The sequence below is a fragment of the Pyrus communis genome, chromosome 6 (genome assembly GCF_041283825.1).
Source record: "Pyrus communis isolate YQ-2024b chromosome 6, ASM4128382v1, whole genome shotgun sequence".
In the NCBI taxonomy this organism is placed as follows: Eukaryota; Viridiplantae; Streptophyta; class Magnoliopsida; order Rosales; family Rosaceae; genus Pyrus; species Pyrus communis.
Genome location: NC_142570.1, coordinates 22,672,185 through 22,697,406, shown reverse-complemented (window position 1 = coordinate 22,697,406; position 25,222 = coordinate 22,672,185). Strand labels below are relative to the sequence as shown.

General features: G+C 38.2%; 4 protein-coding genes across 5 annotated transcripts; 2 read left to right on the top strand and 2 right to left on the bottom strand.

The window, feature by feature from the left end:
- Positions 1-1,054: 1,054 nt before the first annotated feature.
- Positions 1,055-3,396, top strand: LOC137710339 (acetolactate synthase 3, chloroplastic). The gene has a single exon (XM_068449289.2). It carries the CDS (start codon positions 1,254-1,256, stop codon positions 3,237-3,239), a length of 1,986 nt encoding a protein of 661 aa, XP_068305390.1. The 5' UTR covers positions 1,055-1,253; the 3' UTR covers positions 3,240-3,396.
- Positions 3,397-4,500: 1,104 nt separating this feature from the next.
- Positions 4,501-5,740, bottom strand: LOC137711120 (protein transport protein Sec61 subunit gamma). Its single transcript, XM_068450326.2, has 3 exons — positions 5,570-5,740; positions 5,356-5,471; positions 4,501-4,678 (listed from the first exon to the last, which is right to left on the bottom strand). The coding sequence occupies exons 1-2, from the start codon at positions 5,661-5,663 to the stop codon at positions 5,356-5,358; spliced, it is 210 nt and encodes a 69-aa protein (XP_068306427.1). The 5' UTR covers positions 5,664-5,740; the 3' UTR covers positions 4,501-4,678.
- Positions 5,741-13,591: 7,851 nt separating this feature from the next.
- On the top strand, positions 13,592-17,212 carry LOC137709858 (uncharacterized). 2 transcript variants are annotated; one of them, XM_088696019.1, is made up of 4 exons: positions 13,592-14,183; positions 15,557-15,624; positions 15,731-15,829; positions 16,083-17,212. In XM_088696019.1, exons 2-4 carry the CDS (start codon positions 15,580-15,582, stop codon positions 17,034-17,036), a joined length of 1,098 nt encoding a protein of 365 aa, XP_088552145.1. In that variant the 5' UTR covers positions 13,592-14,183; positions 15,557-15,579; the 3' UTR covers positions 17,037-17,212. The 2 variants fall into 2 exon arrangements, with proteins under 2 accessions (XP_088552145.1, XP_068304940.2); XM_068448839.2 differs by lacking the exon at positions 15,557-15,624.
- Positions 17,213-18,521: 1,309 nt separating this feature from the next.
- On the bottom strand, positions 18,522-21,466 carry TOM2B (tobamovirus multiplication 2B). The gene is made up of 5 exons (XM_068450408.2): positions 21,273-21,466; positions 19,831-19,896; positions 19,679-19,743; positions 19,016-19,106; positions 18,522-18,813 (listed from the first exon to the last, which is right to left on the bottom strand). The coding sequence occupies exons 1-5, from the start codon at positions 21,402-21,404 to the stop codon at positions 18,781-18,783; spliced, it is 387 nt and encodes a 128-aa protein (XP_068306509.2). The 5' UTR covers positions 21,405-21,466; the 3' UTR covers positions 18,522-18,780.
- Positions 21,467-25,222: the final 3,756 nt, after the last annotated feature.

Below are 25,222 nucleotides of genomic sequence, written 5' to 3'. Positions count from 1 at the left end.
TATGTGTTGTATTAGCACATGAATATCAAAATAGTATGTTTAAGGTTTAATTTCATATGTTTTGTATATCTTAAAACAAATACATAATTGAAAAAAAAATGTTGTTTTTAAGAGTTAAACCAAACAAGTTGTCAAATTTTTAGAATCAAAAATAGTTTTTAAGTTCAATGCCAAACACGTTTTTGAAACCTAAAAAAAACTGTTTCTAAGAAATGTTCTTAAAAGTTAGTTTCAAGACCAATTTAAATTTTTAAGCAGGATAACAAACATGCCCTTATATTTCTCTCCTTTTTATAACATTTTACAAAAAGACCAAAATGCTATATTGCTTTGAGCACTCGCAACTTCTTCCTCCTAAGTCGAAACCGTGTGCTTATGTCAATGGGTTATGTGGTAATTTAGGCTATTGTATCTGTGCTGCAGCGTTCAATATACTCAACGGACATGTCTAGATCCTTGGACGCTAGTCTACTTTGCTTTTTCTCCATTCGGTGCTGTGATGTCAACACTTACACGTAACTACTTTAAGATAAAAATGAATTGCGACCTCCTTAGTTGTTAGGAATTTAGAGAGAGAGAGAGAGAGAGAGTCGCCTATAAAAAATTTAGAGATAAAAAGAGGGAGGGTTTATGACATACAATCATGTACATGATTTAGCAAATTTTCTCCTTTCAGTATTTTTTACGCAAATTATGATATTCATGGTTTGAGATTCGAAGAAATCCTCTTGGTAGTTTTATTTGATCATACATTAAAAGACAAACAAGTATTTTTAATTTTACGGGAAAATTGAGGGTTGTAATTTGTAGTCTTTCACTAAATGGTAATTCAAATTTTGTCACTAATCGTCATAACTAAACACATTTTAAGAATTAAAAAGAACAAATTAGGAGCTTATTTGAGACAAAAAGGATTTAAGAATCAAAAGATGATTTTCACGCACTCTTTTTAATTTCACATATCTTTTTGTTTATTTTTAATTTTTAATTTCATTTGATGTATTCAATTTAACAACTATAAATAAAGGAGATATAAAATGATAAAATTGTCGTGTAATTCATTTTTTCCTTATCAGAAGAGAAATGGAATCATAAATTGGACCAAACAAGGGGACGAAAATGTAAATAGACGTTCCCTTTGAAAGGAAATATAAGTGCGAAACTACGATACGAATCCCTTGGCCACGAGTCTCCCTGCTCTAGCAGCCACTACTGAAACTATCATTTCACTCTCAAGCTCAGCTTCTCCAACAATGGCGGCCATTGCTCCACCCTCCTCTTACTCCTTCTCAAAACCCTCCCCTTTCTCTTCCTCAGCCAAATCCTACCACCCCATTTCCAGATTCAACCCCCCCTTCTCTCCTCTTCCCCAAAAACCCTCTCCCTTCCGCCACCTCCGGATCTCCAGCTCCCTCTCCCCCAAAACCGATACCACAATCACAACCGCCACCACCACCACCAACCCTCTAGACCCAGAGGCCCCAATCTCCCGATTTGCCCCTGACGAGCCCAGAAAAGGCGCCGATGTCCTCGTTGAGGCGCTCGAGCGCCAAGGCGTCACCGACGTCTTTGCCTACCCTGGCGGCGCATCAATGGAGATCCACCAGGCTCTCACGCGCTCTTCTTCCATCCGCAACGTCCTCCCGCGCCATGAGCAAGGCGGGGTGTTCGCAGCTGAAGGCTACGCCCGCGCGTCGGGTCGTCCCGGCGTGTGCATTGCAACCTCCGGCCCCGGCGCAACGAACTTGGTTAGTGGCCTCGCCGACGCGCTCATGGACAGCATACCGGTGGTGGCAATCACCGGCCAAGTACCCCGGAGAATGATAGGCACTGACGCCTTCCAGGAGACCCCAATTGTTGAGGTAACAAGGTCAATCACTAAGCACAATTATCTTGTTCTTGATGTGGAGGACATTCCTAGGGTTGTTAGGGAGGCCTTTTTCTTAGCTACCTCCGGTCGACCTGGCCCGGTTTTGATTGATATACCCAAAGATGTGCAACAACAGCTTGTGGTTCCCAATTGGGATCAACCCATTAAGTTACCTGGGTACATGTCTAGGTTGCCCAAGTCCCCCAATGAGGGTCACTTGGAGCAGATTGTGAGGTTGGTGTCCGAGTCCAAGAAACCGGTTTTGTATGTTGGTGGAGGGTGTTTGAACTCCAGTGAGGAGTTGAGGCGGTTCGTGGAGCTCACGGGGATCCCCGTGGCTAGTACTTTGATGGGTCTCGGGGCATACCCGTGCAATGACGAAGAACTGTCACTCCAAATGCTTGGAATGCATGGCACTGTTTATGCTAATTATGCTGTGGATAAGTCTGATTTGCTGCTTGCATTTGGGGTGAGGTTTGATGACCGGGTTACCGGGAAGTTGGAGGCATTTGCTAGCCGGGCTAAGATTGTTCACATTGATATTGACTCGGCGGAGATTGGAAAGAATAAGCAGCCTCATGTGTCGGTTTGTGCTGATGTAAAATCGGCACTGGAAGGGTTGAATAGGATATTGGAGCAGAAAGAGAGCAAGGTTAAGCTTGATTTTTCAGCTTGGAGGGCGGAGCTGAAAGAGGAGAAAGTGAAGTTCCCATTGGGTTTTAAGACTTTTGGGGACTCCATTTCTCCTCAGAATGCCATTCAGGTTCTTGATGAGTTAACTGATGGGAATGCGATTATAAGCACTGGTGTTGGACAGCATCAAATGTGGGCAGCTCAGTTTTACAAGTACAAGCGGCCTCGGCAGTGGTTGACATCAGGGGGATTAGGAGCTATGGGCTTCGGATTGCCTGCTGCTATCGGGGCTGCTGTTGCAAACCCGGATTCTGTTGTCATTGACATTGACGGTGATGGAAGTTTCCTTATGAATGTCCAGGAATTGGCAACGATCAGTGTGGAGAAACTACCAGTCAAGATAATGCTGTTGAATAACCAGCATTTGGGTATGGTTGTGCAATGGGAGGACCGCTTCTACAAGGCAAACAGGGCTCATACTTACTTGGGGAACCCGGCAAATGAGTCGGAGATATTCCCAAATATGCTCAAGTTTGCAGATGCTTGTGGGATACCGGCTGCCCGTGTGACAAAGAAGGAAGATCTGAAAGCAGCAATTCAAAAAATGTTGGACACTCCTGGTCCATACTTGTTGGATGTAATAGTGCCCCATCAAGAGCATGTCCTGCCTATGATTCCGAGCGGCGGTGCTTTCAAAGATGTGATAACGGAGGGCGATGGGAGATCAAGTTATTGAAGTTGCGGGCTGCGCAGCGTCTGTTTTTCATTCGTAAGAGTGTAATTTAGAGGTGTATGTAAAAGTTTTTAGTTTATGTGCTAGTATTAGCTTGAACCAGCTGTGTCTGTTAAGTTTTGGCATCTCTTATTTAACTTGGAATAATTTTTAGCTTAAAGTTTGTGACTGATAATCAACTTTTTTTGGTGAGTTGAAAGTGGGGATGGAACTTGCACTGTGATGCATAGACATGATTGCATCTACTAAACTGATTCGAGTTAGAGTGTATTTTTTTTGGCTGTGGGCCTAAGACTCGAGTTTATGGGTTTGCAGTGTCACTTACAAAAAGTGCGATTAAACTCGAGTTTTAGGGGCAAAGCACAAAACTACCCTCGATTCTATACATAAATGACTAACAGAAGATGACAGACGGATCAACAACAAGTATATGGTTGTTGAAGTCTCCTATAGAGCATCTTATCTATAGTCCCCTAAAAAAATTGAAAAATTAACAGGACGAGACAAAGAACCAACCCAATATTTGTCCTGATGACCACACCATTTTTGCTGACTCGCAGAGCCTGTTTGGTAGACCGGATGGGATAGGATACAGGTATAAAGAGCATCACGGACAAAAGGAAAATTTTATTTATTATTATTATTATTATTATTATTTTATACTAAAGGAAAGATTGTGGGCTTAACCTAATAATAAACTAGTAATAATATGATTTAAATTCGATTTTAGCAAGAATTAAACATAAGACCTCTCGGTTACAAATGAAGAGGAATACCACTTGATCGTATTACTAAGTAGCTTGACCAAAGGAATTTTACAAATTAAATTTTTGTTGTGCTATATTTAAGAATTAGGGCTCGCAAAAATATGGTCCAAATTTACCTCTGGCAAAAATTAAACACAAAACCTCTCACTTACGAGCGACGATAAAAAACTTAGACTTAACCTCAACTGTAAGGGCAACACGAACGCTACGCATGTACTGCACGGTATACCAACATCACGAAATGAAACGGCTGAATCACACTTCGAGTGCATTAGTGGTGTGGTAATCGTAGTGCATCTTTATCATGGAACGCGGTCGAACAGGAAAAACAGCCATACAGTATGAATTCGTACTGTATAAACTTCATGACTAATGTGCTACTGAATCCATCGTTCGAGCCCATCCCATTCAACATTTCCCCATTGTTTTAGCCACTATCATCCCTCCGACATTTTATTGGTTAAAAAGTACAATGACAATCATCAAGCAAGTAAACGAATCCAGAACAACAAAATTTTTGATTAAACGAGAAAGAGACAAGGTCCCAAACATCCAAAAATAGAAAGTGAATGTATCATGGTCTTACAGAAACAAGGAGCATATGAGAACTAAAAGCTAATGCTTTCTTAAGGTTTGCTGCACCTATCATCCGTCTAACTTGATTTTCAGCATGACCTGCAACCACACGGGAAAACAAAATCAGTCCCCAATCCACATACGATTCTACATCGAAAGATAAGAAATATGTTTCAAATACTCCTAACCAACTTGCTAGTCTACATATATTATTACATATGAATAAATTCAAGATACAAGAACATTGGACCAATTTTGTACATCAACATTTCTGTTAACTGTCCTTGATTCGACATCAATTTCCTAAGATACATAAGGCAGAATAATAGACCAACAGGGTAACACCAGAACTTGAACTAATCAATCGTGCCACAAGCATATCTCCCAATTTAGATCATATCACCAGATTCACCACATCCATTTCTACCAAATATCACGATGCAACGCGAAACAGCTATCCGTCCCAAACCAGTAAAATAATCATAATGGGGTGAAACACTCAAAACCAAGAACAATGCACACAGCTAAACAAAGAGTAATAAAAATCTCAACATTAAAGAACCATTTCAACTAAATTGTCATAGAAGAAAAACCAAGTATCTATATGGCACTCAACCACTACGTTCCTCATCGAAACTTTCGATTCGTTTATAAAATTGAACAAACAACAATTACCAAAGTCAAATTAATCCGATTTCCAACTAATAAACAACCTAATCAAATCATAAATCGATCAAGCAAACCAATCAATGCAATTGATTAGATACAATAAATACCTAAACAGATCCGACGATGATGTTGTTGATGGGGATGAAGATCAGCTTCACGAAGAACCCGACGAAACCCATCACGACGAACCCGATCGCTGTCCGGAGCGCGACCTTGGAGAATTCTACACGACAATCAACCATCAAATCTCATCAATTACACATGCATATCAAAGAATATAACTTCTGAGAAAACACAGATCCGACCCGAATACTGAATTACCTTTGCGATCGGGCTTGTGGCAGCGCTTGACGAGGCGAATGCTGTCCTTGGAGAACTCTCGGAGCGGATCCACCACCGAGTCGATGGCGTCCATTTTCTCTGAGCAAATTGGGAGACGAGGGGGGAGAGAGAGAGAGAGAGAGAGAGAGAGATGTCGAAGAGGGAGGAGTAAGACGAAATGGTCGGGTTTTGTAATGTTTACGTGCTTAATTTTGGTTTCCTTTTATTTTGGGCCAGTGAAAAAGGCCCAATACAACAAAGAGTTCAGGCCCAAACACGAGTTAGAGAGAGATGTCGAAGAGGGAGGAGTAAGACGAAATGGTCGGGTTTTGTAATGTTTACGTGCTTACTTTTGGTTTCCTTTTATTTTGGGTCAGTGAAAAAGGCCCAATACAACAAAGAGTTCAGGCCCAAACACGGTAAACTCAAAAACCCGAGCCCTAAATCGATATTGTCCGAACACCAGTGGAGACGGGTTGAATGTGAGTGTGCAACCAAGCACGTGCGACTCTCTTTACTTTCCAAACTAGTTTCACTTTAGGGAGAAACTATTAGGTAATATTGTGCTACCACGTCATTCGTGATACTCTTGTTTAAAATTTGACACAGGGACCATTTATCACAGCTAGGTTTATAATTTATTTTAAGAATTAAAAATAAATTAAATACTTAAAAAATATTAAAAATCCAGCATTAAATTTTCGGAGGAGAGGACTGATGAGTCAATTTCATATTATATATTTTACCCTATTCTTAGTATATTTTGGTTAATATTCTAGAAGAATTTTGATACTTTGAATTGTATTTTCAATATAGGATTTTCGACTTCCTCTAGAGCAAAACAGGACCATATGGATGAATTTTGGAGTAATTCTAGTTGGAGGACGACTGTGAGTCACTTTGCTTGATGGTATCAAAATATCATATTTTTCTACCAAGCGATGATCTTCTGGCGATAAAATAAAGGAGCGATACGCAGTGCTGGAATAGTGACGTTTTGGTCTTAACTTGCGTTTTTGGAGCCCAAGATGACCTCGGATGGGTTCGTGGCCTTCTGGAGATGTGTTCAGAACGTTCTTATCTTTAAAACAAGCTATTATGGGCCGGATTCGAAGGAGATTTGAGGCTAAAACGTGGCTGGACAAGTACTTGGCAGATTATCCTAGTTTAATTAGGGTTTTATTTTCTAAGATATTTTATTATTATTTAGTTTCCTAGTTGGAATAAGAGACCTATGTTTCAGGGTTTGTGTGATGGCTTAGCAAATATATTGCTTTGCCGTTCTTAATCTTGGGACACTTTATTTTATGCTACTTTGGAGACAGAGAACTTGACTAGGGTTCTTGGAGATTTTCTACTTTAAGGTGTTTTCATTCCTTTTATTCTTAATAATATTTTCTATGGTTTCAATTATGAATATGCGTAACTAATTACTTTTGCTAGGGTGAAGCCTTAAGCCTTAGCATGAATATGTGATTTTTATTTAATTGCTTATGATCGATTGCATGCATACTTTGAATTATTGATCACCGTGATTAAAACTATCTAATTGTCTTAATGCTTGATCACCATTAGGATCTTTAGAAAAGTAATTTGATGCAATTTTGGTCGAAAGGTTCCCTGAAATTGACGCTGACTTCTTGTGATTAATAATTGTAATTTCACTTAAGATGAACACCACGTCTTAAGGGTTGCATGGTTTTTCAAAGGGTTTTCATAAAGCATAATGAGTCTTTCATGTTCAGATTCGATCCGAACGTCCAGATGGGTTGCATGTCAGATATACGTTCTATGTTGGAGGTTCCAAGTAGAATATAAATTAGGAAAACCTAACCTTCAAAGTGGCATGTGTAGATCATAAGTAATTGGTAAAAATACATAGGATTGCTAGGTGATGGTGGAACCCTAGTGCTTTTATAAATTGGTATTTAAAACTCGTTTCTTTTGTCATATTAGTTTTTAATTGAAATTCGTTTTTTAATATTACCCAATTTCAGAATCTCTTTTCTCAATTTTTAATTTTAAGTATTTAATTAGGAATTGTTTCTACATAAATTATCCAAATAGTCTTTGAGGAGAACGACCTTGCATGAGCATCTATACTACAATAGCCTTGTATTCTTGCAAGTATTTCATCTGTTTTTATCCCTACTTTTGTAGATGATAAAAATCCTATCAATGACGATGGTGGTCGCTGGGTTTTTTTATTTTTCAAGAATTAAAATTTCTTTTATTCCTAAAATAAATTATAAATCCGATAAAATAGTCCACGTGTCAAATTTTAAACGGGAGTATCACATATAACGTTGTAATACAGTATTGCGTAATAATTTCTTCACCTTAGGATCATGAACTTGAATAACTTTTTATATGTTTTTTCCGTTAAAGGAGATCCTTGACAGAGATGACCTAAGTAGCAGAGGTAGCTGGTTGGATTTGCGGTGACAAAAAACCATAGAAGCCAAATATGAGACCAGTTAACTGAGGCGCAAGCTTTAGACCAAAAATATAAAAGAAGGGATATAATAAAGTAGGCACAAGAGAGAAGAGGGTGAATAGGGAAGAAGACGGGCAGAGATGGGTGTCACTGACCTCGACCAAAGGGAGGCGTCGGCGGGTAAGGAAGACGGGTTTGTAGAGTTATTTGCTTTTGGCAGAGTTATTTTTGGATGAGTTTAAGATATTTTCATGAAAGTACTTGTGCTTTCTGAGATTGAGATGATATCAACTTTTCACGGAGTAGTTTCAATCATGCTTAATTTTGTCTTTCAACAAAGTAACTTGATCAACGAGGTCATAATTCTCTGTTTTAGGGTTTCTTAGGTATCTTCTATGATCTAATTTTTTGTTTTGTTTTTCAAACTAATGAGTATTAAGCAGTTTAGATACATTTATCATTTTTGAAAACTAACAATTGGATCCAAGAAAGATATTGTTGTTGCCATCGCTTTTGCACATGAAAATCCCTAAATCAAGGAAGCTTTTTCGCATCCTTGTGAGCATCACGAATGAGGAAAGACTTGTTGACTATAGACTAGGTCACCGTTAGATGGAGGATCTGTTGACTCATGGCTCTATCACCATTAGATGGAGAGTTATTTATACTAAGACGTGAGATATTTATTTAGTGGCTTGGAGGAGGCTATATCACCATGGCTTAGCACTACACAAAGAAGTCTTCTTGAGGTAGACTTGGAAGGGAGCACAATCTCTCAAATGAAGGATGGTCAAGCAAAGGCCACATCCCACAAAGGGTTGTCTAAAAATTGGCTTACAAATAGAAGGCAGCCAGAAGAAGGGGGAGACGGCCGGGTCCAAGCTCCCAACAAGTAGATGTAGCCTAATTATAAGTCAACCACTTAAATCTCATGTTTATTATGTGTTACATGCAATCTAACCCGTTAACTTCCACCCCTGCGAAATCTTTTGTTGACCTCCCAATTTTTTGCGGATACCAAACAGCCCTAGTTTCTTAGAACATTCAAACACATAATGCGTCCTACTGAGATTTAGGTTATTGTTTCATTACCACTTCCATATCTAAATTAGAAAATGAAAATTATGTTGATATGTTCGGTCCTTGCGAGACTTGCTGTCTTACATTATCTAACTCCTGCTTGAACGCACAACAAATCTAATTATCTGCAACCTAAATTTTAAAAGAAAGAGTAGTATTAACATGAGTTTGGTTAATATTTAAACTTTAAATATTAAAATGCGTTACTTAATACTACGGTTTAGTGATATTCCTTTCCACATATAAGAGAGGTCTTACATTCGATTGTCGGCAAAAGCGAATTTAAACCACAATACTGCTAGCAATGGTAAGGCTTTATCCACTCTCCCACTTCTTAGTGTAGATAATATCGTTTAAAAAAAAATTAAAATGCTTCTATATATCCTATCTAATAAAAAGTAATTAAACTGACAATTACGAGAAGAGCCAACTGTGTTAAGTCTGTACGGATCTTACTCAAACCAGCAGCAGCTGTTGTATGCTTGTGTTGCTATTCTGCAGGAGACTATTGTTTAGTTAATAAGATAAGAGCGACGAGCTGTTGCCTAATCATGGTTATTCATGAAATATTATCTTTTTGTTTATCTTTCCAACAACATTTACTGTACGTAAATAATCAATATTAGGTTGATGGAGCATGGATGGAGGAGGGTCTTAAAAATATGAAAAAAAAAATATCCAACTCTCGTGTCGCCTTCCCGGGGACAACTTTGTTTTGTTTATTCATTTGATGTTTGCAATCTTTGTATATTACTATATTAAACTACGACCTGTGGACAGGATCTGCATACAGTTCTTTATACTGTTTTCTAACGATGGGCTGGAACGGCTGATTCGACCTGCGAGTTCGGGCTAGTAGCTTCTGCAGTGAATACTGTTCTTAGGTTTTCTGTGTCCGATTTAGATTCGTGATACATTTCCGGAAAGAGATTGAATAGACGGATGCAACTTGCAGCTTCGACACGGCAAAAGATGGATTTTAGTATCTTACAACGTTTGAACGGTTAAAAACGGCTTTTAAGTTTGAAGGTCCGGAATTTTGTAATTTTCCCGTTTGTTTCCTTTTGCATCTAGGGTTTTTCCTAAGACTATATAAACAACTTTAGGGTTGTATTGTAAATATCTTATTATATTATTTATCAAAATTCGAGTGCTTTTCTTAATTCTCTAGTGTTCTAGAAACTTATTAAGAGTGACGACTTGTACATGCCCTTTAAGGGAAGGAATCCTCATTTTTCAAAAAAAAATGGGGACACCCTCTTGACCATTAGATTTGACTTTAATGAAATTATGTGCCTGAGATTAAATCACAGGCCACAGAATCTCAACGACATGATTTCATTAAAGTCAAATCTAACGGTTAAGAGGATGTCCCCATTTTTTTTGAAAAATTGGGATCCATTCCTTTAAAGGCTTCCACTACTTGTAATCCCTTTCATATGTAACTTCTGCTATGTCATTTTCTTTCTTAAGTTGAAGTTGTCTAATTAAACTTGAACGGCTAAAATTATTTACATCAACCTGTTTGGGCCCAAAATAATATTTTGAGTCGAGCTTATAATCGTCCTCGGCCAGTAACATTCATCTAGAATCTTGTCATGGGCCGTTCAGTCAAGGTCGGCCAAATCCCGTTGCGAGGAGGTTTGGTTTAGATAAGGGTGAGGTTGTCGAACCCTAGTGCAATAAGGAGTCTTAAAGCTAAAGATGCTTAAAATTAGGAGATGAACCTGGATCATTAAGGAGCTTGGTTCAAAGTTCTATTGGGGTTAGCATTGGCCGAAACCTAATCAGATTGGGTTGAGGAGTTCTAATCCGAGTGCAGTTCTAGTTCGGCCATGAAGGGGGTGCGCTACTATAAATAGAGAAGGGAGTGCATCATTCAAGCCCTTCAAAATCGACACACAAATTGCCATGCGCAAAGCTTCTCAGCAACCTTTGAGATTTTATCCCCTTCCCCTTTCTTCCCGTCAACACATCTTCAGTTTGGATAAACAACACTGTGAAGGCAACCGGCGACATCTTCAGTTTGGATAGACAACACTTGAGCCGTAGAATCAGCCGATCGAGGAGCACCTTTAGTTTGGATAGACATCACTGCTTCAAGGCCAATTGGATAATATCCAAGTCTCGATCGACAAGGATTTTCGAGTCCTTGTTGGAAAAGGTCATCTCATCAGCCTTTTCGGCGAAGTGAGGTGTTACCAAGTTACTAGGCTCGGCACATTGAAAGCCGAGTTTTATTTTATGATTGGATATTCGCAAGTACATTTTAGAGTTCTGACGGCTGAACCGCATTTACCATCAAGACATTTATCTCTTTTGAGTGCTTGTGTCTATATAGTCTGGTACCAGTTCAATGTACTTACAGAGGCGGATTCACAGAGGGATCTGGGAGGTCCCAGGACCCCTTGGCGATCCTAAAATGCTGTTAGAAATTTTCTGAGAGACCCCTCAACGAGAACATGAGGTCTGTGCTGCAGGTTGCAACTTGCAACAGAGAAGAAGACAGCGGGGCTGCAGGGGAAAAGAAAGAAAACATGGTTTTTTTAAAAAGTTGGTCCAAAACGCAGTGTTTTGGCCAATTTGTTTAAATTTTTTTTTTGGTTAAAAACTAATGAGACAAACGGTACCGTCTGTCAATTGTCCCTTATTCTATATGGCTAGCCCTACATGGGCCATCTTTCCCAAGAGTCCTTTTCCTTTCCCCCGTTCCGTTCCTTTGCTTTTCCCCCTAATCCCCAGCTTTCTTATATTCACCCAAAACCCTAAATTTCTAATCCCACCCAATCTTATATTATAATTACATTACTCCAAGAAAGACCAATCGTCATCATTACAAAGTGAAGCTCTTTTTTGAGATCATTGATTTCCAACTTACATAATTAGATGATCGCTTCGCTGAAGGTAATACCGAATTGCTTATTTGCTTGGCATGTTTGAGTCCGAATGATTCATTTGTAGCTTTTGATAAAGAGAAGCTTGTTCGCCTTGCTCAAATGTATCCTAAAGATTTCACAGATCAAGATAGATCAGCACTTCAAGATCAACTTGATATTTACATTCATTTTGTGCGTTCTGATAATGATTTTTCTTAATTGCGGGGGATTAACGAGCTTGCTAAGAAAATGGTGGAGAAAGGGTTGCATCGAACATTTGCATATGTATATTTGCTTGTTCAGTTGGCTTTGGTTTTACTGGTTGCAACTGCTTCAGTGGAGAGGGCATTTTCCACTATGAATATCATTAAGGGTCCACTTTGCAACAAAATGGGAGATCAATGGTTGAGTGACAGCTTAGTTGTTTACGCTGAGAAAGATGTTTTTCATGTATTGGTAATGAAGCTATCATGGAACATTTTCAGACTATGAAACCTCGTTGTGGACGTTTGAATTAGGATTTTATAGCTTGTAATGTTGTTTTGCACATGATTTTTGAATCAAATATATTGTATTTAACTTTTCAATGTTATTTTTATTTATAAATTTTTTGATCTTTATTATTGGGACCCCCCGAGTTTAAAATCCTGGATCTGCCATTGTGTACTTATACTCTCATGAATATAATTACCGAGACCAAACTTGGCGCCGACGATTTGTGAACTTTGCAGAATTAGCAGCCTTGTCTTTAGGCTTTAGAACCCGAAGGCCGAGACGTGTTCCTTCCTCGGTCTCAGTCGCAATATTAAGAAGTCAGCAACGCGCCCAACGCCACATCAACACATTTTACTCCCCGGCCGAGATTGGCCGATGAGTTGGCACGCCCCGCACACAACCGAAGGACGTAGTTAGCTTATTAATTACTCAGTCTGTGTGCCACATATGCTTGGTAGTTTTTAGGGTCAACACAACCGTGTTGAAATTGGGTGCCAAATGTGGATTAAGTTATGGGAATCCATGCTTTCGGATGAATAATATAGCTCGTGTTCAACACGCAGTATTTCCCAATGAATGACTAAGGTTGGGTACTCTGTGAACATTAATTTTTTATTTCCAAGTCATTTCACACGTTTCAAACACGTTAAAGCATGGCATGATGAGGTCTACGCTTCACTTTTGGCTATCCGGAGAACTAACTGATCACTTCTCCGTTTTCTATTATTCTAGATTCGTAAGAAGGAAACTTAATAACCAGCTACTACATCTAGGGTTTACTCTCCAAGATGTTGTTTAAGTTGCCAAATCGTACTACACAAACGTGATCACATGATTAATAACCCAAAGAGAAAATCATTTTTTTCCCTTATTTTGTGAACCGTTTGACATCAATTTCTATTTTTCAATTTCTTGAAACTTTCATACCAACAACTAGGATTTGACCCATCACCTTTCTCTGTGCTGAAAATTTCTCACCAAACCAGTGAAGGCTCTGTCTAGTCTCTAGTCCCTTTCAACAAAGACCTTCACGGAAGCTTCATATCGTAAACTTCAACCATTGCGAAATAATTAAATAAATAGAAATATTGTTTTAAACTCTTAATAACTCATTATTCTAATCACTTTAGAGGCAGAGACGTTATGTGCAGATTGTAACAAACCCTAAAAAAATGCATTCTGAAACTGAAATATAGGTCGGTGTACGGCACCTCATCTTTTTCTATACAATTTCCCACTGCATTCTTCCAATCAGGCAGCACCACGGACACAGAGATGAAAGGCATATATACATGTATTTGTTATTTTAATCTCAATTTGCATAATAAAATAATTATTAAGACTAATTAAGTTTTGAGTTTGTCCATTTGTAATCTCTTAAACACGGCATCTCCATACGGCATCTGTGCATATATCTCTCTGTCTTTTGACAATTTGTTTACAATTACAATAGATACTGAGAGAAAAATTATATTTAAGGAGATTGTATTTCGGTTATTTCTGGAATTAGTAGATACAGTTTTGGGTCGTACCCTTTTGAGCAAGAGAATGTCAGAGAATGTTGAGCAATGAGCAACAGGTGGTGTGGTTTGGTCAGAAGAATCATCAGAAGAGTGGTTCAAAAGTATAAGCTCACTTTTCAACCTCTCTAATCCCCCAAACTCACAGAGCTCAGCTTGCTCCAATTCTGTAGGTTTAAGAGAAGGGTTGTCAACCTAGCAAAAAGGTATGAACTAACACCTCTTTACTATATCTATGTTTTCTGTTGTGGATTAAGACTTTTTTCTATTTAGGGTTTGTGGGTTTTAGTGGTTCATTGAACTGATAAAAACGTATGAATTAAGACTTTTGCCATCTGGATTTTGTGTGTTTTCGGCTTGGACTTCTTTCTTTCTCCTTATGCGCATCTCCAGTTTTTATTCTTGCGATTGAATAAAAAATTGAGGGACAAAAACAAAGAGATTAGTACGGACGAGAAACTAATTCAGGGTCTGTTTCGTATTTGAAATTTTTTATCCCTTATTAAAACATTTCTTAAGGAAAACAATTTTTTTAGACTAAAAAACTTGATTGGTTTTAAATCTTACGACTTAAACTAAACAAAGAGATCTAACAAGAGGGGTCGCAGGAAAGGTAGAAAGAGGAGGGAGGAGGAAAGAAAGGAAGAGATGATTGAAGGAAGGAGAAATAAGAGAGAGGATCGGATGAGATAGAGAGGAAGAGGAGTGAGAGAAAGAACCGCAAGAATAAAGAGAATAGATTGGAGGAGAGACGAGAAAGGTTAAAAAAAAACAAAAAAAAAAAAAAAAAAGAGGAGAGAGAAAGAAGAAAAGAGAGAGAGATAGATTTGGAGTGAGAGGGGAGGAGGGAGAGAAAAGAAAGGAGTGAGTTTAAGTTTAAAAACTCTAAAAACTCACTTTTTATGTTTTTAGATAATAAACTATATTTTTGAGTTAGTCTTGAGTTCAATTTTTGAAAATAGTTATACCAAACAAGTTTTTAAGGCCTAAAACTAGAAAATTATTTTTAAGTTTAAAAAATTGGATTCAAATAGAATACCAAACAACCCTAAGAGTTTGAAAAACACTAGCTTTGGCGCTTTTTCAAATCTAGATTTGCACTGTTGAATTGGAAAATAAGGGTAACATGCTTCATTGTTTTTGGTGTTTTTGATCATGGTATCATACTTGGACTTGTATGAATTAAATCATTGGTAAAATTAATTTTCTATTTTAAGTGAATTTTGAGGTGATCTGAACCATTGAAATGGAGACAGTTTAGGGATTCATTCATTATTTTTCATCTAATTAATTTTCAGTGAGTTCTGCTTGTCCATTTCTTAGTGGGTTAATTTGTCCTAGTTTCTTAGTACCCAATGAATACCTTGATCTTCTTTCTTGTATTGTCCTTGCCGTAGATTCTTTCATTTCTTAAATCTTTCTGTCAATAGAGATTTTGTGGTGTTTTGATCATTAATCGGTGTTTGTACTAAGTACATGAATGTATTGTAGCCAAGTTCGTTTTTTCATACAAAACTTTGTGCTCCTAATATTGTCTTCTTATTTCAAAACTTCGATGTCTTCTGGGTCTAATGAGCAGTGGTGAAAATTGATTCATATAGCATGGGGAGGAACACTGGTAAAATTGTTTCACATGCAGGCTCTGGGGTAAATATTGATAATCCAGATCATCTTCTTAATTAAGTGTTAAATATGTATGTATTTTAAAGTTTTTAACAATTTTAATGGCAATATGACAACAAAACAAATGTAGGCCATGATGGAAGGAGAAGGTCAATGCAAGAAATCCCTTTTTGCTTCTATACACAAACCACACATAGATGAAGGCAGACCAAGAAGTATGGTTATTAAGGTACATAAACTTTGAACTCTCACAAAGCATATCTTTTCGAATTTTTCTACAGTACGGTTAACTAAAGGGTTTTAAAATACGGATATATTATCGATACATTGACTTTATAGTTGCCGCTATACGAACGATATGGTTGACTTTAAAAGTGCAGTTAATCGCACTGTAGAGACAGTATATTCTTGTATATGTTTGATTTGAGATGTCTAAAGGAAATATGTATCTGATTGGATTTGTTTGGTTAAACTTGCAACAGAAAGCACATAATATGATTCCTGCACACATTGTAGCCGAGGCCATATCAACCCTCCATGGTGATGGTCTAGAGCTCAGATGGTCAGGCCCTATTACACCAACAGAAAGGGAATATGTCGAACAGTACGTGTTAGCAAAGTACCCACAATATGCTGGCCTTGTTGAAGGAGAACAGTTTGATCTCTCCAGTATTTGCGTCATCGAAGAATCTGCCGAGACCATGCCCGATGACAAGAGGAAGTCACCAGGGGGTAGCTTGAAGTCACCGAGGGAGTCCTCGACACAATTCGCCGGAAGCAACCTTCCCGACTTGGACAGGACTCAGCTGGAGCCATCAAGGTTGCTTGATATCCTCACCACGAAATGCTCCTTCCCAGGAAGTTTCATCTCAATCCCCGAGATACAAGCTCGAAACAAGGTCTTGAAGCACTGCGGATTGACCGATGATGAGTACCTTGTTCTCTTCACCCCAACCTACAGGGACGCCATGGTATTGGTGGCGGAGAGCTACCCATTCTATCGCGGAAACCACTACATGACCATTATCGGCGAACAAGACTGCATTAAGGATTTTGCTGGTTACAAGGAAGCCAAAGTGATTTTGGCACCAGAGACTTGGTTAGATTTGAGGATCAAAGGTTCACAACTAAGCCAGTATTTCAGGAAGAAAAGTAAACACAAGCTCAAAGGGTTGTTCTCCTATCCAGCTTACGTAAACGGGGTTCATCACTCGCTACATTGGGTTTCGGAAGCACACCGGAACTCATGGCATGTTCTTCTTGATGCAACTGCACTGGTAATCGGAAAGGATCACTTGAATCTCATGCTTCACCGGCCCGACCTTGTTCTGTGCACAATCGACAACTCTCACGGCCAGACTTCGAAGATCACTTGCCTTTTGGTCAGGAAGAAATCCTTTGATACTACAGTGGCTCAATCTCAGGTCAATGAGTGAAGGCTGTTTGTACGCTTTACGTACGATATGTTAAACGGCTTTAAGCCAAAACTAGTAAGCAGTAACAATTTTTTTTCCAACCATGAAAAGGGGAATACGAACACGAGCGGATACAATCACAAAATTTCAATTGATAAGTACAATAAAACTGATGACTGTTGTGAGTTTGTTCTGAATATATGTTCTGCACTTAAATTCCAATCTCTACAAGTATTTTGTTTTCGGATTAACGGGAGAGGGAGGATTCGAACGTGAAACATGTTCCGACATTGGAAAGGGAGAGATCACGGGACTCGAGAGTGCGAAGCCGTTCGGAATCAAGTTGAGCTTGCAGGTCTTAGTCATACGTAGTTGTCGACTACAATGAAATTTTGACCCCTTTTTTGTATCTATTTTCATCATTGAGTCAGGGAAATAGACATTTAATGTAAATAAACTGGTTAGACAGAATCTAACACTAAAACCTTGTCAATGCACCAATGCAATTATTGAAGAATATGGAAGGACATGAAGGATTCATATTCCCTCTCCTCCTTTATCCTGGGACCGGCATCGGAATATAAACTTACATAGGCAAAGTTATAAGATGAGAAAAAATCGGTTAAGATGGTTTGGACACGTGAATCGAAAACTTACAGATGCAGACACGTGAACCGAAAACTTACAGGTGCTCCAGTTAGAAGATGCGACTATAAGATGAAGGGAAACGGAGGGAGACGGAGAAAGACCTAGGAAGACTAAAAGAGACTATAAGAAAAGATATGGCGTACTTGGAACTAACGGAAGATTTGGCCCAAAGCAGAGCGTAGTGACGTTCTAAGATTTATACAGCTGACTCCTCTGAGTGGAATAAGGCTTGGTTGTTATTGTATGGATGGACATGAAGAAATATAACTATGAAACTAAGGACATTCATTGATATTCTTTAACCAAAATCCAAGCATTCCAAACAAAACAGAAACTAAAACATTGCATCAGGCATCAAATTGACAAAGTCAATTAGTGAAGTTAAAAGCGGTTGTATTTTCGGTAAAACATAATTTTGGAGGACCTTAGTGAATTTAACTAGGGACAGTCTGACTTTATAATAGTAGAGATCGTCTTTTCAGCCATTGCCGCCTTACTGTTCTTAGTCCGGTAAGGAGCACCATTACTACGATTAAGTTGGTAAACCAATCTTGGTCATTTAAATCAGATAGAAAGAAGTGAAAGGCACAGGGAATGTGGTTCCAGTTATGGTATATAGGGATGCTTCTACACATGACATTATAATGCACATTGCGCGCCTCACAAAGTACTTACAGGACAGAAGCACCAAAAACCAGGATAAAGGAATAGCAACAAGCTAGGGACCCTGAAAGTATAAATCAGTTTCTTCGAAGGTGTGCAGTAGTTTGGCATCGTAGACTTGTCGGATATAGGATTATAACGGGGTTAACTAGACGGATGAGCAACTAACTACGAAACTAATATCTATTGAACATCTTATGCAGGAATAAAATTGAAATTCAAAAGATTCAAGAGTAACAGATCACATTTGCTCAAGCAAAGTGGTTTCTTTCGACTTTATGTTAATAAAAAGGAAGAAAATTACTTCATGTTGAATCTACTGCCACAATCCTATTGCGTGTTTACGTACATTGAGATCACATATAATTTACTCTGACCATTCTGAACAAGAACTCCGAATGTTTCTTTCCAATGTTAGCCAATGTAAAGCAACATTGGTACACAGTTGGGAATGTTAGCCCACTTTTGCGTTTTCCACCTCATGCTCCTGGGAGGAGAATAGTATGGAAGTTGAAAAAAGGACATGGCATCCAGTTCTTATGCAATGAATAGACTAAACTAAATACTGACGGATTTTATGGAACAAATTTCGGTAGAAAATATTTGCTAACCTTGAAAAAAATTATTATGCTTCACTCAAACCAAAACGGAAAAGGTATTAACGCAAAGAGAGAAGGGGAGATTTTAACCTCTTGAAGGACATGAGCTTGAGATAGAGAACTAAGTTGGCAGCTTTCCATGTTTTCAAGTAACTGGATTACAGTTTGCAGATGAGGAACACTGCAAAAATTACAAATACATCAGGCAAAGGGTGCAAGAACGGAGATGCCATGCACATTGTTACTAGTGGAAAGATATGGGGAACACTTCAAACCAACACTGTTAAAATTATGGTTTTGGTATACAATCACTACCCATAAAATGCAATATGTTGCATTCCATCATTTCAATTGCGGCCACTGGGATGAAAAAAATTTCAAAAAGTGCAGCTCATTTATCAAATCAGTTATCAAGATTTTGGTGTCAAAGCCCACCATCTTGCGAAGTCATATTGCCGTATGACCAAGTGGATTATAAATAGTCTCAACAGACAAACAGGATGCGCACAACCATTCATCTTCCAAAGTCACATTGATGCATGTCCAAAATTTGGTTTGGTATTTCCTTATTTCTTAAGAGGAGAAATACCAACAAAAACATTTGATGACACGACACAAGATTCAGAACTGTTAGCTATATATACTTCTCTTTCTGATGAAACAGGAGATGCTTCAGGCAAGGGTTTGGTGTATATAACTGCATGCTATAAAAGGTTTTCCCAAATAAAGCCTACATGAGTTTTAGTGCACAACCTTTGTAACCCGTTTTCCATATATGCATCGAGGGATGAAATCACTCGAGGCATCTGCCCCAACAACTGCATACAAAGGAGAGGAAAATGAAATTTACCTTGAATGTTTAGACTTAACCGTCAGTATCATCTTGGTGAAAGTAATCAAATTACCTGTCCAGTATTCTTAATTGTAGATGTTTTGACCAAAAGGTTCTTTGGAAGCTTTATCAGTTGGGCCTGCAGAATATAAGAAATCAGAAATATAACCATGTGCAGTAGGCCAATAAGGCAAAGTCGTACCATGGCTATCACCACATACTGCATGGTAGTAAGCCTTTTCCAGTATTGTTCAAAGTAACTACTGTATCCAGATGATAAGATGAAAATTAAGGATGAGAATGACTACTTCTCATTGCATCATGATGTATAGTTATAGTTACATTTCATGTTTGGGAACATGGAAGGAGAAACCCTTCACGAGATTAATCTCATTGATAAGTTGATAGCCAACCGAGCGCAATGGCATTCTAGGATTCATACAACCGACCCCACGTAGTGGGAAAAGGCTTTGTTGTTGTTGTTGATAAGTTGATAGCCAAGGATAATTCAAAAATTACAAAAACTGTGAAATATGAACCATGCCAAAAGCACAAATCAATTAACAGTGCACCTCCACTCCCATCTTCCATCCCAATGTGTTCATTTTTAAGGCCCTACCCCTCACCACAAAACAAAACATTAACACTCATCTTCAAAAGCAAGAAAATTCAGATTACATTCTAAAAAACCTACTTTTATGTACCCATCCCTGTCCTGTTTCACCAAAATCTATCCTAATGAACCGGACTCTGGAAAAGCACATTGTAAATAAGCATTTCATTCTTTTATTGATCCATCAAATATTCGTATCAGTTTCACAATCTTTCATGAGGAAGGGCGCATCTGATAATTTTCTCTGGGATGTACCCCATTCCTGCCCTGTTCCACAAAAATCTATCATTAATAACCGGCCCCCGGAAACTCTTGCATTTTCTGCACATTCTAACTAACCATTTCATTATTTTACAGATTGGCCAACTATTTGTATCGGTTTCACAATCCTTCAGGAGGAAGGGCATATCTGATAATTTGGGCATTATTTTGTAGCCAATTCTAGTTTTTTGTATCCAGATACATATCAATGACCGCTTTCCTTCTTACACATAGTTTTTCATAACATTTCTGCCTCCAAAATTGTACAATCTTTGAGGTAAACCACCTGGGCCACGAAAAATCTCCTCCAAAATTTCATTTTTACAAATATATTTCCCCTTTTTTGCTTGACTAATCTTATTTTTCCCGATCAAATCAGCACCAGTATATGGGATAACCAAGTTCAGAAGAAAAGTAACAATAAAAGGGAGACCCAGTAAGCCGACCAAATCAGCACCCTTCCCAAAATCTAACCAAAACACAGTAAGCCAAATTGGTTTAATTTTCGAAAAAAAAATTAAAAGAGAGACCCATAAATTAATTAAACCATTGCCCACTGAAGCTTACTATCCTCTGCCGCATAGATATTGTGATAGAGAAACTGAGAAATAGAAAATAAAGAGAGAGTAGGAGTGGTATGCCTGGGAAGGAGATGATTGCTGCATGAGGTGGAGGAGGTTGGAAGTGGACTGTACGGCCTGAGATATCTGATCAGATACCAAGGCTTTTGCTGTATTCCCTCTGCTGTTTCCACCTCCGGTCGAGCTCGCCATTCTTCCTGTGTTCCTACTTCGGAAAGCGCTTTCTTATTTTTCCCTTTTAGTTGATCAATAAGTAATAAAAGCTTTTTTATTTATTAAGAGTTTTAACGAGAAACTAGTGGTACTGCTCATTTTAACGAAAAATTATATTTTTACATTAAAAAATCAAACTTGATATTATTCATTTTATCCTTTATTTTGTATTTATCGTTAAAACTCATTAGTTTTCTTTGTTTTTATTAGCACCTCCCATAACATAACGTTGAATGAATCTACCATTAAAATTTAACATTAAATGACATATTTATTCTGTTATGCAATGACAATTTCTATATTAGGTCTTAGAAAAAATTAAGAAATTTCTAAATACACCTAGAATCATTTTAAGGTATTTCTCCAGCTCTCAAAACTCTTCTCATCTTTTATTGTTGAACAAAACATTAATCAGTCAAACGAGAAACATGTTAATTGAGAATTAAAAAAAAAAAAAAAAAATAGAAACAAGTTTCGAACTTCTATTATTTTATTTTATATATATATATATATTTTTATCTTTGATGAACAAGAACAATAGATTAAAGAGAAGTTCTCTGAGTATACCCAGTTCCAATACAATAAAAAAGCAGAGCTCTACAAGCAACAAACGGTAAAGATCTATCCCAAATATGAAGGTTTGCATGCTAAAAACCTGCATCCGTGATAGTGTTTACCACAAACATTGCTTCACAGAACACATGAGACCAAGAGATGTACTCAGCCGTTTCCAGTTAAGGAGATGTGAAAGCACCTCTCTCTATATAAAAACGGTGCGTTCCGAGGTGTGAAGTAGGAGAGAAGGGATTTCATAATTGGATTGGGGTTTTGAATAAGACGACATTTTCATTTTCAATTTTTTTTTCATATTGAAAAAGTAATAAGAATGAGAGGTGTTAAGCTTTTTATCATCCTGGTATCGAGTTATTTTTCCGCAGGACCTCCCCTACAGTATTGTCACCGCAGTAGAGTTTAACCACCAAGTTCGGGATGGATTGGTGTGGTTCCTCTACGCCTAGGACACCAGAATATCGAACCATGAACGAAGAAAGGCATGAGAGAAAAGCATATTCGCTAGTGATTGTGAGGCCCAAATTCTTGACTGGAGGGGTCACCAAAGGCCTCTGCCCTTCCATCCCTTGGATAGATAGAGGGGAGGGCAGAGCTTTTGGTTTGTCATGTTGTCAAAGAGTTGAACAATGGTTTTTCGTGCTGTCAAAGAGTTGAACAATGAAAATAGATGACGAGTGCCTGACCGAATTGATCGGGTCATGTAGGAACAAGGTTCAAATCTACCAATCTGTTAGGATGCCCCAGTTGCATACATCAAAGGACCTAGCAATTTTTTTTGAGGTCCTCAATTATATTCTTCACCCGCCAAGAAACACCACTCGTGCCCTGCACCGTATCAATAACCAGCTTTGAGTCACCCTCCACCAAGATTTTCCGAAAGCCTGTACTCCTCGCAATCCAAGGGCATCCCTAAGAGCAAGACGTTTCACAACATTGATGGAAGTTTCCCCCAAGGACCTGGCTCCGGCAATCACCTGTTCTCCGTGATCATTCCTTATGATAAATCCCGCAGCCGCCGCAGAGTTCTTAACAGAGCCATCAAAGTTCAGTTTGAAGAAATCACCACGAGGGGATTGCCATCTAATCAGCCCATGTTGCTTCATGCTAGCTATAAGATTGTTCTTATTGGCATCAGTGTAGTCATTCGCCATGTTAAAGGCCAGCAAAACCACTCTAGAAGGATAAGCTTTGGCATTATTAAAAACAAATTCCTCATCTTCCAGGTTTGCCAACATATGAGGAGGGCTAAACCAAGATCTGACAAAGTCTCATTATCATGGTAATCAAGGGAACAGAGCCACTCAAACAGACTACAATTACTTTGATTAGCTAGAGGTTTCACTTTCGGACTATACATCCAAACTTGCTTGGTACACACAGTGAATAAATAGGTGATTTTGGTCTTCAAAGCACACATTACATAACAAGCAAATATCACCGATCGAGTTAATGAATTTATTAATTTTACTCCTAGTTTGAAACTTATTTAGAATTAAGAGCCAGCTAAAGATCTTAATTTTATTAGGGATATTTAACTTCCGCATTCTTTTTAGGAGCTTATTCTTCTAGTCATCATTGATCATGGTGTTTTGAATCCAAGTTGCAGACTTCACACTGAAAGTACCATTTGCATTTACGCCCCAACATAAGGAGTCAGGCTTGTCATAGAGCGGTAAAGGAATGCTACATATTTTATTAGTGATCTCTTCGTCCACAAACTCACTCAACGACGCTCTATTCCAAGACCCATTCATAATAAATTGGCTCACCTTCAGACTTAAATCTAGAGAAGTTAACTGATCCTCTTAAAGAAGGTTAAGGATAGGGAAAGGAAAAACCCAGTTGTGGGTCCATAACAAAATGTTCCTCCCATTTCCCACAATCCATTGTAAAACTTTTTCAATAACTGATCTCGCATTCAAAATTCCTTTCCAGGCCACCGATTAATTGTGCCTGACCCTAGCCTCCATAAAATTCTCCCTCCTTAAATATTTTTGTTTAACTAATTGAACCCACCAATTCTGATCATCTATGAGCGCCTTCCAACCAAGCTTCGCAAGACGAGCATTGTTGAAGATATCACTTTTCCTAATCCCCAAACCCCTATTGCTTTTGGGCTGGCACACCTTATTCTAGGCAACAGGGTTCATTTTACTTTCCCTCCCCCGAAGGATCTTTCTGTTCTCTTTATCAAGCATCTTTATAAACTTATCTGGGCATTTAAAGCACACCATCATGTGATTCGGCATACCACTAAGGTTGGACTTAATCAGTGTAACTCTACCAGCTCTTGAGAGAGTGTTAGCTTTCCATCTTGCTAGTTTATTTTTTATTCTTAACATAATTTCCTTTGTATTTACTAGATCTTTCCAACAAATAATATTGTTAATACCCAAATATTTACCGATTGTAGTTTTGTGTTGGATTTGGATAATTTTAGCGATCTCATTACGAACGTGATTGGTAGTATTCTCCGAGAAATAGAGAGAAGATTTATTAAAATTTATCTTTTGTCCAGAAGCGGACATAAACGTATTCAAAACATTCAAGATAATCCTAGCATCACCTTTTGACGCTTTAGCAAAAATGAGACAATCGTTAGCAAACATTAAATTGGAAATCTTGAAACCTCTAGGGTCAGAAGTCCAACGCTAGTTCTAGGAGATAAGGCTAGAGCATTAAAATGCCTGATTAAAGGTTCCGTGCATAAAATGAAAATATACAAAGACAAGGGATCCCCTTGCCTAATTCCCCTTGAAGGGTAGAGATACCCATGGGCCTTACCATTAATCAAAATGGACAAAGAGGTGGATGTATTACACTCCATTATGAGATTGATCCAATGATCGTTGAATCCAAATCTAGCAAGTACCAACCTAATGAAATCCCAACTCAACATATCGTAAGCCTTTTCAAGGTCTAATTTAACATCCATCGCTCCCGTTCTCCCATTTTTATGTTTAAAAGACGAAAGGATTTCATGAGCAATAAGGATGTTATCATGAATGAACCTATTCAGAGCAAAAGCCCCTGGTTATTAGAAATGCAAGTTTCTAGGATCGGTTTAAGTCTATTAACCATCAACTTCGTAATTATTTTATACGTCACATTGTACAAGCTAATAAGTCTAAAATTAGCCACTATTTCTGGATTTTCCATTTTAGGAATGAGCGTAATGTTTGTATGGTTAATTAGCCTCAGGCTCGATCCATTCGTAAAGAAGT